This window comes from Lathyrus oleraceus, chromosome 1 (genome assembly GCF_024323335.1).
Source record: "Lathyrus oleraceus cultivar Zhongwan6 chromosome 1, CAAS_Psat_ZW6_1.0, whole genome shotgun sequence".
Classification (NCBI taxonomy): Eukaryota; Viridiplantae; Streptophyta; class Magnoliopsida; order Fabales; family Fabaceae; genus Lathyrus; species Lathyrus oleraceus.
The window spans coordinates 414,095,207-414,107,708 of NC_066579.1; the positions used below are offsets into that span (position 1 = coordinate 414,095,207).

The 12,502-nt window shown below is 31.0% G+C and overlaps 1 protein-coding gene across 1 annotated transcript; it reads left to right on the top strand.

Annotated features, from left to right (window-relative positions):
* The first annotated feature begins 10,583 nt into the window (after window positions 1–10,583).
* On the top strand, window positions 10,584–12,166 carry LOC127115838 (uncharacterized). Its single transcript, XM_051047279.1, has 2 exons — window positions 10,584–11,228; window positions 11,330–12,166. Exons 1-2 carry the CDS (start codon window positions 10,796–10,798, stop codon window positions 11,845–11,847), a joined length of 951 nt encoding a protein of 316 aa, XP_050903236.1. The 5' UTR covers window positions 10,584–10,795; the 3' UTR covers window positions 11,848–12,166.
* Window positions 12,167–12,502: the final 336 nt, after the last annotated feature.

Consider the following 12,502-nt stretch of genomic DNA (forward strand, 5'->3'; position numbering starts at 1 on the left):
GTTGAAAAACCATGTTTGTGGCCTTGTTATATTATCTAAGTAGAAAAGGATGATTGGAAGCAAGTGGATACAAGTGACAAGATCAAGTTTCAAGTGTGGCTTGAACTTGATTAAGGTTGTTGAATAGTGAGTAAACATGGTAGAGATTAATAAGGTGGTTAATGGATAAATTGATGTCAACACGGTTTTAAGTCAAGTTGGATATTGTAGAAGTATGTCTTAAAACTTTTAAGTGACGAAGATAAAGAAAACATATTTCGAGATTGCCAAAAATTAAAAAGTAGTCGGATCCAAGTGGTTCACAAATATTTGATTTGTTGGTTCCGTCGTGGATCCATTAATTAATGTTATGATATTATAAATATATTTAATTTAATTTAAAGATACTCTAAGATACTTAGAGGTACTCTAAATTTGTAGAAAATATGTTAGGTTTCAGAAGTTATAAATATGTGTCTCTATCAATCTTTTCTTTACAACCTTCATAACATTATAGTTGAAGACAGAAAAATGGTTTTGGAATCCTAGTCGCAAACATAGAGAGACAATGGTAGAAATTCCTTGGAATTGTTGGAATTCGGGAAACTTTTTGAGGTATCTAAGGGGATTGGAAAACACTTATAAACACCTTTAAAAATACTTGGGTAGAAGTAGAGTTTTGTTTGTGGGAAGCCAAGATGTTTTTTTTCTTGTAACTCATTTCTAATCTCTTGTAACAACTTTTGAAAGTATAATGAATCACATATCCGCTCTCTCTCCCTCCAAAGTATATTGTTTGATCGAACATAGTAAACAAGTTATTGCGTTCTTATCTTTTATCTTCTTCTGCCTTGTTGTGGCATTGTTTTCCCTTTAGTCAGGTTATTGCTTTAAATCATTTATTTTGGTTGATATTGTTCTTTGTTTCCACCTATCAAATTTTTTAAAATGCTTAAACTCTGAATAATGTTTCTTAATTATTTAAAATTATTTTACCAATTTTAAACAACAAATATAATAAATTAATAAATGTTCATTATATATATGTTCCTTTTAAAATAAAATATAAAAATATATATAAAGAGTTGATGTATCTTATCTTAATTTTTAATTAGATACATGACCATTTTAAAATATCAATTTTGCTTACAAGAGAAGTTGTATTAGAAGTTGGTACCAACATTGCTTCTAAATTTGTTGGTGAAGAGGATCAAGCTACTCCAAATACTATGGAGACTGATATGACAGGTAACAATCTGAACTATATCTTAGAGGATTGTTTTGACTCTTACACCTTAAATCACTTATCACCAACACCCTCACCCAAACCATCACCCGAACCTTCCCCAAAACACACTTCATCACCTATTCAACAATCATAACATGTGATGAAGTCTCCTAACCCAACACCTATCATTCAAATTCTAGAAAATGTTATGAATATAGTTGATTCTGAACAACCTGTTGGTGAAACCACAGATGATCAGAAACAACTGACATATTTTTCTGATTCAGAACAACCTCCACCTTTGAACACCATGTTTGGACCCCTCATAGATGTTACTAGTGGGAAAGCTTCTTCTAGTTCTGAGTCAGAAACTGAAGAAGTTGATTTCATTGCTTCTCTAGGTCTCAAACATGTAACTCTCTCACGTGTATTTATCAGACCTATCCAAGTTATCCCCCCATCAAACCTTCAGACCACAACAACTACAAACTGACCAAGCATGTTCTGTTGAAACAACTTATGAACATATTAACTTATCTGATCTATTTGAAGCTAAACATGTAACCCTAGATCAACCAGAACTTGAACCTTCACCAAAAACTCAACCCTCAACTGAACCCCAACCTACATTTGAATCTCAACCCCAAACCTCACCTCAACCTTCACCCCAACCCTCACCTAATTCTACACCTCAACCAGAACCTAGTCATGTTAAGAATCAATCTAAAGTTTAAGGTACCTATGAACCTCAGATTGAAACTGAACAAGTTTCTTTGGACCAGCCTCAACCTGAAACCAATCTTAACCAAACTATCCAAGAGAACTATCTATCTGACCACCACCCCTCCTCCCTCAAAAGAACAGATGATGTGTCAGAATTTGGCATAACAATCCTATACATTCCATCACATTCTAGTAATCCATAAACAAACATTCCACCTCCTCCACCCTATACCCAAGCCCAAGTGGAAGAAATCAAAACTATTTTCTTTGATAAAGTGCATAATCTGGTTGTTGAGAGAACTAAAGCTTTTGACCCATTAGCTTATGCTGCTAAATGGGATTCTCTCATAACCTCTGTGGTATCAATTTTTCAGAATCTAAAGTATATCTCCTCAGAGTCTGCTACCTCTACTAGTCCGAGAGAAGAGCTTATGAAAGCAAAGTTGGTTTCTGTTGCTACTAACAAGAAGTCATGGCTAACAAGCAGAAAGAGATGGGTGATAGGACGAATGATATATATGCCAAACAAGATGGCATGGGTGCTAAACTAAAAGCAGTTCTAGAGCTTCTGAAGCAGAAACCTTAGGCTATAGGATTTAGTCACCCTATGATTCTATCTTTTCCGTAAATTTTCTTTACATCCCTTTTCTTAGTTAATGAAAAAAATTCTTCAGTATCTTTTTTGTCCTTTTATTTATCTTTTTGTTGATGACAAAAAGAGGAGAAGTATAAAAGGTATTTAAGCACCTGAATCTGATGATTATTCTATTGCTGCTTAATTTAAATTCTAAATATTAATGTTATTGTGCTATTAAAGAAATTTAATTAACTTGAATAGAACTTAGAGGGAGCTTACAAACCTCACTCTCTGGACTATCAGACTCAGGGGGAGCTTATAACCCTATGATCCTGAAGTCAACAAGTTAATTAAATTAATAACCATTGTTCTTAAATACATATGTTTGTCGTCATTAAAAAGGGGGAGAATGTTGGAAAAATTATTGGTTGTTACCATATCCCTTGGTTTTTTATAATAAAAAGTATTTAAAGAGCAAATAGGTATTCTAACAGTTGTTCAAGTTTGCAATATTATATATCTAAGAACAAATGAAAAGATGTTTGAGGAATCTGAATCTGAAGATCGGACTCTGGCTTTGAAGAGTACTTCTGAAGACTATGCCTCTGGTGGTGATTCAGACTCTGAAGAAGTCAACTCTGAAGAAAGTCATCCTCTGGTGACCTAGACTCTTAAGCTTTAGAAGCCAAGAAGTGGACTCTGATGTGATCATCCTCTAAAGAGTGAAGTTTGAAGGAAGTTAACCCCTGAAGCAAAAGCTCATCAACCAAGGTAACTCTGACAGACTCAAAGAGCTTTTGATCACATGAATACTTAAGGAAAAATTTATCTCTTGGTTGTCTGAGCTTCAACGGATAATTCCTCTTGTAGAAATGTGTTTGCTTGATGTATCTAATCAAGTACAAAGGTTATCCAGCCTTTTGGTGAAAGTCTTCAACGTCTCTTTTCTCCCTCTCTATATAAGGAGTTTCGAACCTGAAGAAGAAAACTACCAAACTATAATACAACATACTGCTACAGACTCTGAAACATGACAATCAAAGAGAAACTACTCTGTCAAAATAGTTAAACTTAGATAATCTTAACACTTGTATATTTTAGAAGTTCTTAAGTCTTAAAGTATTTCTAAGTTGTATTCTGTCTATACCTCTGATTTTTATCAAGTGTAGTATTTACCCAAATCTCTTAACAGTTTGTTACAGAGTCATAAGTCTATTGCTTTAGTGCTTGAGCATTTGGAGTATTTAGCTTGTGTGCTAGATTAAGGAAGTTTCATACTTGTGTATTTGAGCAAGGAAGTCTTGATCTTACATGCTCTAGCAAGAAAGTCTCAAACTTGTGTGTTTCAACAAGGAAGCCTTAGACTTGTGTGTGTAAGCAATGAAGTCTCTTGCTTGTGTGCTTAAGCATTTTTAATTAGATTTAGTTATAGTGGAAATCCATTGGAAGTACAAGGGCACTGGACTACTTTTAAATTGTGAGAGAAACGAGGATAACTGCTTGTTTCTTTGCTTTTAGTTTCCTTGCTTCTGCTTATTAATATTCTTCTACTGTCAACTCTGATACTCCAAGTTAGATTATGGTTCATATCTGATAAGGACCTTCAGAAACCTATCCTTTATAAGTTAGACTCTGAACTAAGTATTCAGAATTTGTTTGAAAGCCATCAGAAGCAGAAGTTGAAAAATCCTAAAAGGAAAAAGCCAATACAATTTAACCCCTCTTCTTTTGTTTTTCTCACCTTGAATTTGTTCTGATATTTTAGGTGTCATAATAGAGAACTTGATCAACAACGAAAGTCCCAAAGAGGACCCTCCTCTTTCACCAAAGGATGGGGACATTAATGAAGAAAAAGAGGAAACCTCACATGAGTAAGACAAATAAGAGACCTCAAATCAGCTACCTTAAGATTAGATGATTGCAAAAGATCATGCGTTGAATCAAATACTAGGAGATATCAAAAGAAGTGTAAGTACTAGGTCTCAGGTTAATAGTTTCTATAATCACACTGCTTTCATTTCTCAAATCAAACTTAAAACGATAAATGATGTTTTATTTGACAAGGGATGTTTATTTTTTATGAAAGAAGAACTTATCCAATTTAAACTCAATGACGTTTGGGACCTTGTTCCGCGCCTAGTTAATATAAACATCATTGGCACTAGATGGGTATTTAGGAACAAAATGGATGAAAATGGAATAATTACTTGAAATAATGCAAGACTAGTGGAAAAAAGGTATAGTCAAGCTGAAGGAATAAACTACGATGAGACTTCTACTCCTATAGCTCATCAAGAAGCTATTCGACTTCTTTTGGCATTTGCTTGTTGCCTAGATTTTAAGCTTTATCAAATGGATGTTAAATATGATTTTCTTAACAACTACATAAACTAAGAAGTATATGTCTCTCAACCTCATGGTTTTGAGGATCACGATAACCATAACTATGTTTTAAAACTCAAGAGAGCCATATATGGTCTCAAACAAGCTCCAAGAGATTGGCATGAACACCTTAGTGGATATTTTAATCAAACAAGGATTTAATCATGGTAAAGTAGACACCACTTTGTTTATTAGACGGGAAAAAAAGCATATTATTTTGGCTCAAGTATATGTCAATGATATTATTTTTCGGTTATACTAATGAATCTCATTGACAAGAGTTTGCAAGTTTGATGCAATGTAAATTTGAAATGTCCCTCATAGGAGAGCTCACTTAATTATTAGAATTGTAAATTAAGTAAGTTGCAGAAGGAAATTTCATAAGTCAAACAAGGTTTTGCTTGGAGCTTCTTAAGAAGTTCAATATGCAAAATTCAAGGAACATTTCAACCATATGGTGTCAAATGTGTTTATCAACAAAGACGAGAATGAAATGGAGTTTGACATCACCAAATATAGAGGTATTATAGGACCCCTACTCTATTTAACAACGAGTAGGACATATATTATGTTTAGTGTGTGTCTGTGTTCCAGATATCAAGTGTCACCTAGGGAATCCCACTTTAAGATCGTAAAAAGAATGTTAAGGTATCTTAACGTAACCTTCGGCACGGTCTTTGGTTTTCTAAAGGAAGTGCATGTAGCTTAGTAGGTTTTTTTTATTCTGATTTTGCAGGGTGCAAGTTGGATAGGAAAAGCACTAGTGGTACCTGACACTTGTTTGAAAACTGCTTAGTTTCTTGGCACTGTAAGAAACAACATAACATTGCTCTTTCTACCATTGAGGCTGAATATGTAACTGCTGGTAGTTGTTATGAACTAGTCTTATGGTTAAAGCAACAATTTCTAGATTATAATTTAAAACATGGTTGCATTATAATCAAGTGTGATAACACTAGTGCGATAAACCTCACTAAGAATCTGGTACTTCAATCACAAACTAAACATATAGAAATCTGACACCATTTTCTCAAATATCATGTTGAAAAAGGGGACGTTGTTTTTTAATACATTGATACAAAAAATCAGCTTCCTGGCATTTCTAGAAAACCATTATCATCATAATCTTTTCACAAGATTTGTAGGGATCGGGAATCATGGATTCCTCGTGTCATAAATATATTGGAATTTCTATTTAGTTTCGTTTGCTATTTCTATTTTATTACTCACTAGCTCCCTCTTGTAGAAAATCATAGTTCCACCAACTCCATTGCCATGTCACTATAACTCTTGTATCTGATTATATCATTATGTGTATGTTTGTTCTGCATATGTTCATTTGTTTGCTTATTACATTCTTTATTTCATTCATTCATCTCTAGCATGCTTAAGATTGTTCATTCATTCATTTGAAGTTTTTTTAATTATTGGTGTTAACTATATGCATTTGAGCATTCATATACTTGTTCACGCATTATTTAACCTTTCATCCTTAATCATTTTGATCACTTAATTTTGTGTTGATATGTTGTTGCATGTCCATTTGTGTGTTTGTAGAATATAGCATGCCCATATTCATATTTTGTATCTGATATATGATATTGTACATTCTTCTTAACTTTTTAGCTCATGTGTTCCTCTATAATTCTTTCTTTGTTGCTGGTTATTAGGTGTTTAGAATAACTACCATCTATCTATTTTTGATCTTGTCAAAGAGGGAGAAGTTGTAATGTGAGTCTAGAATTGTTTTATGTGTTTTATGTTGTTGTGCGTGTGCAATGTTTCAGGGGGAACACAACCATTTATTTGCTTTGGCTCAAATTCAACTCAATTCAAGTGAAAGTTTGTCAAGCATAAAAAAAGGGAATACTTAAGTTGCATGTCTCTAACATATTCAGGGGGAGAACGCCAATATAGTTTTATTGCATGCCTTTTAAGCTTTCATTTTATTTATTATTGTTTATTGAGTCTCCTCTTCAATTGCAAGTCTTTGGCTTAAGTTTTGAATTCATTGGTTTTAGCATGCATAATTAAAGTTTTTGAACTTGAGTATGATCATTGTGTTTTAAGCCAATTGGTTGAGTTAATGAAACAAGAAACATATTTGATGTTGGTTCAAGTTATGTGGGGAGTGAAATCTCAAACTATTTTGAAAAAATTGAAAAATTGAGATTTCTTGTGTGTGACTCAAATCACTCATAAGTTATCACTCGAATCAAATCAAACAAAGGATAACATGAAAATCACGGTGTCTGTGACTTGAACCACCGTTTACACTTAATTCGAATCATGCAACACTGTGACTCGAATCACAAGTTGCACATGATTCGAATCACTCAAGTCATGTTAGCCACTGACCAGTTTGATTCAAATCACACTTTCTACATTACTCGAACCACAAAGTTTTTCATGTTTTCTTGTTTGGCTCTGTACAAATTGATTCAAATTAGGATTTGTACATGACTCGAATTATGACCTTTCATGACTCAAATCAGAGATATCACACGACTCAAATCACAGAAAATGGATCACTTCTTTTATGTTGATCTTATTCCACTCTACTTGCTCATTTGACTCAAATCAACAAATGTTCTTGACTCGAATCTAACAACCATTTTCACCTACTTTTTTGCATAATCTCCAACATATATAAACTCTTTTGGTCATCTCATAACCAAGTGTGAGAAAAACATAACATTCCAAGTGTAATTTTATGAATGTGTGAAATCAACAACCTCCATTTTTGAAAACTTAAAATCTCTTGCAAACATAATTTCTTCCATTTTCAATCTCTAATTTAGACTCAAATCTTGATTATGAAGATTTGTAATTGTTAAGGAAGACATGTCTTGAAACTAACATTTCTTGAATATTTGGTAAAGATTTCCAGGAGGCTTGCAAGATTGGGGTTATTGTAGCTGGTGGTGACAAGTTCCAATGAAAAGAATGAGGTTCTTCTCTCCAGGTTGACCAAGGTAGTGTTGTGTGGAAGCCTACAAACAAGGTGTAAGAGTTTTTTTCAAATATTCGGATAGTTTATCGCTCAAGAAATTAGTGGAATCAATGATGATTGCCACACACGGAGACTTGGAGCATATTGGTGAAGCTGGAAGATTCAAAAATCGAGAATCGAGTAAATATTTCGTAGAGAGTTCGACATCAAAGTTGTGTACAAGTCCATATCTAGATAAAAGATTTATTTTTTTCAAGACTAGTGTGGATTAATGATTGTATGAACCCGTTTAATATTTTTCAATACATATTAGAATATCTATTTTCAATGGGGAACCATTGGAAAAATGGAGTAGGGTCCTGATATTGAATGTTTAGGTATTCGTTTCTTAGTGTAGTTTATCGTTAATTGATGTTGGTAGAGAACTATTACATAAGTTTAAGTTTTGTTAGAAATGGAACTTATTTGTGTTTTAGTGTTGATTAAATTTTGAAAACTATGTTGTTAGAATCCTGTAGCAATTGTTATTTTATAAAGAACACGTCTCGTGTAATTTACAAAGTGCCAATTCATTTTAGTTTGTAACTCTTTGGATATAATCTCTAATCAATCTGGGATATTTGTTAATTGCACAATTTCATTGGTGATTAATTTTCAATTCAAGCATAAGACCTCTATTTATCGCTATAAGACTTACGCATTGAAAAACACTGATATTTAATTTTGAAAATCAATCAAATTTTAAAAAGGGTATATTCACTCCCTCTAGGCCGTTCCTTTTCTCCATACTCTTATCCAACAACTTGCTTATCCAATTCGATCAAATGATCTATTCTGGAGGAGAGAATTCAGTATACTTACAAAAGTTGTTACAAGAGATTACAAATGAGTTACAAGAAAAAAGCCTTTGAATCACACGAGCAAACCCTTATTTCTACCTAAGTGTTTCCCATTCTCCTCAACTCTCAATATATGAATGCACGAGCTCAGTGTGTTTAGAAGTGTTACACAATCCTCTTAGATACATTCAAAAATTTCTCAAATTCCAAGAACTCCAAAAAATTTCAATCATTTATTCTCTAAGTTTATCACTAGAATTCGCAAATCCTTCTCACTATCTTCTGCTAATAAAGTTTCAAAGGTTGTGATGACAAGAATGATAGAGATGCATACTATAACTGATGAAATCCAACATATCCTTAACAAACCCATAACAAAACCCATTAATTTTAAAATAAAAATATTATAAATATCTTATGATATATTTTATATTAATTTAGAATATTAAGACTATATTTTATTATCCTTTATTTAGAGTGTCTCTAATTATCTTTAAATTAATATAAAGTATATTTATAATATTCTAATATTAATGAACTGAACCGCAAATTAAAATAGGTATTTGTGAAACACTCTGACCAAATTGATTTTTGATTTTCTAATTTCTGTTCATCTTAAAATATGTTATCTTTCTCTTCATCACTCAAATTTTAAGATATTTTTCTACAAAAATTAAAGTATAAAATTTGAAATTTACTAATATAATATATTGTAATAAAATAATTCTATTTTTTACTTATATTTAATATGATGATTGGATTTCCTTTTATACTAAGAATGGTAAAAGTTCACATTTAACCTTTTTAGAAAATTCATATCATATAAACTCTTATTAACAAGAGATATTTTATGTTGTCTTAATTATAAAAAATTATATTTGGTTTAAATTTGAAAAGAAACGAAAGAAAGAAAAATTATATTGCATTTTTTTCATAAACAAATTTTGACTTTTAAATTTATTTAATAAATAACATATTTATATTATATATTGATCCAATACATCAATTATTTAATAAATTTATAATTTAAAAATTACTTATTAAATATAATAGAGGAAATGTTTTGTATCTCATGAGTAAATATTGTGCGACTAAAGTCTCTTTTACATGTTTTTTCTTTATCTTGGATATCACTTTTTAAAAAAAAAAGTTTTTAAACATGACAAAATGATTATTCAAATATTTAACATCTATTATTTTCTTTCTCATTAATATAGTCATCAAATTATTATATGATGAATAATAATAAAAAGTATATTATCATCCATTATAAGAGAAAGGGAATATTTTATTTATCTATATAAAAAATAATGTGTTCAGTTTATTTGTATTCATTTTGTTTTTTATTATATTTTACTTTGCATTTTTTTCACATTTTAAAAATATAATTATATTTTACAAATTTAATTTTTATTAATAGTCTAAAAAAATAAATTAAAAAATTAAAAGAAAATAAATAATAAATACTTATATATATATATATATATATATATATATATATATATATATATATATATATATATATATATATATATATAATATATATATATATATTAAAATTGTTTTATAAATATACACTTATTTATGTTAATACATAAATATAAATAAACTTTACCATTTAACTTAACACTTATAATAAAATATAAGTTTAACATTTTTATTAAAATTACAAAATAATCTATAATTTAAAATTATTTAAAACAGAGCTAATAATATTTAATAACCATGGAAGTATATCAAAAATAAAACAAGCAGAATTAAATGTATAAAGAAAGCAAAAGAGAATAAGAAAAGCGTGAAAATTTTCTTTATCGGTATAATAATGAAGATAAGATAGTTTGAAGGGTGACTGTAATAATAATAATAATAATCCAATGTTGGTTATGGCCACATGGAACCTGGACGCTTTTTGAGGTCAGGTTCATTTCAAAAGTCTCTAAGCTAGCCTACATTCATGTTAAGAACTGAAAAAAATCTCCACCGCTCTCAATCTCAACCATAGTATAAATATATAACACCATATTACATTATAAATATCCCAATACATTTCTTTATATTTTCATCTTTAGAATACTGTTGGTGTATATTCTCATAGAGAGAGGTGTTTTCTGAATATGGCAAATCTTCCGGTGAGGTTTCAGAGAATGATGGATGCATTTGATGCAGATATGGCACTTTCACGTGTGAAGCCCGGCAGCGAGAGCAGCGGAAGCGAGCACTCGCCGGAGAGTTCGCCCGAATTGTCGGATCTCGTGTTATCTTTTATGGAAGATAACGAGAGATCAGGAGAAGAAGAGGAAGAAGAGAAAGTTGTTTGTGGCGAAGATCGCGATGAAAAGGTTGATGAAGAAGATCTTGAAAAAATTGAAATGTTGAAGAGCTTGTTTGATGGAAATAAAGATGTTGAAGAGAATGAAAGGGATGATAAAGAAAGGATTAGGAGAGAAGTTGAGATTGCAATTGGAGGACTTGTTGGAAGTGATAATTCGTTTCCTGGATTCAAACGTTGGTTGATGACTCAATTGAGAGAGAAAGGTTTTGATGCTGGTGAGTAATACTGTAATACTATTTAAGTTCTTTTAATAACTTAATTAACTTGTTAATTAAGTCTTGATTATTAATATTCTTGATTTGTTTTCTTTGTATAGGACTATGCAAAACCAAATGGGAGAAAAATGGGAAATTAACAGCAGGTGATTATGAATATATTGATGTAAATCTCTCTGAAAAACGTTACATAGTCGAAGTCTCCTTATCTTCTGAATTCGAAATAGCTCGTCCAACAAATCAATATTCTTCTTTATTAGAGATATTTCCAATGATTTTTGTTGGTAAAGTGGAAGAGTTCAAACGAATTGTGAGATTAATGAGTTCTGCAATTAAAGGATCAATGAAAAGAATGGATTTACATGTAGCACCATGGAGGAGAAATTTGTACATGCAAACCAAGTGGTTTAGTTCTTACAAAAGAACAACTAATGCAGTTGGAACAAGAAAAGAGTCGTCACATTTTTCAGCCGAGTCTTTTTTTCCTAAAAAGTTTATGGGCTTTGAAGAACGACATGTGAAAGTATATAATTGCAGAGATGATTACGTGCGGGTTAACAATGGGTTTAGAGTTGGCCATTTGACTGCTGTGTTAAATTCTGATAATTTTGGATTGTGATGATAGTTGTGTTTGTACTACTCCATTTTGTATAGAAGTGCTTTTTTTTTGGTATGTGGTTGAAGAGTACTATCAAGTGGTTTTGCAAAGACAAGACACACAATATGCTAGAGAAGAAACTTCTCTCACTTGTATAGCTATGGTATTTTTTTTTTCTTTCTTCTTTGGGTAGATAAACCAAGCAATTGAGGTTCTTATTGTTAGCAATTTTGTGTGTTTGTTTGAGATGAATAGTGTAAAAATCATTATAAATAGAAGATGATTGGTTTCATGGGGACCAATAGAGACTTTATAAATGAAATATTCTAGTGGTAGAGGCTGGGATCCTGATAGTATATTCTTTTTAAAGTCTTTTTTAAAAAAATTGTGTAGTAGGTCCAAATTTTAATGATTTAAACACTCTTATTTAATTCACATAATTCTATATTATAGTAATTGGAAAATACTCATATTGTTAAATCACTTACAATACCCTGGGTTCTAATTTGAGACATAATGGTTGTATGTTTGAGTAATTGATAATTATTATTTTATCTATAGATAAACAAAAATTTATTAACTTAAAAGTTATTCATGATTAATGGCAAATTTTTATGAGGTAATATGATTTTAGAGGATAGTTCAAAATTTTCTATATAAATGTTTGAATCATAAA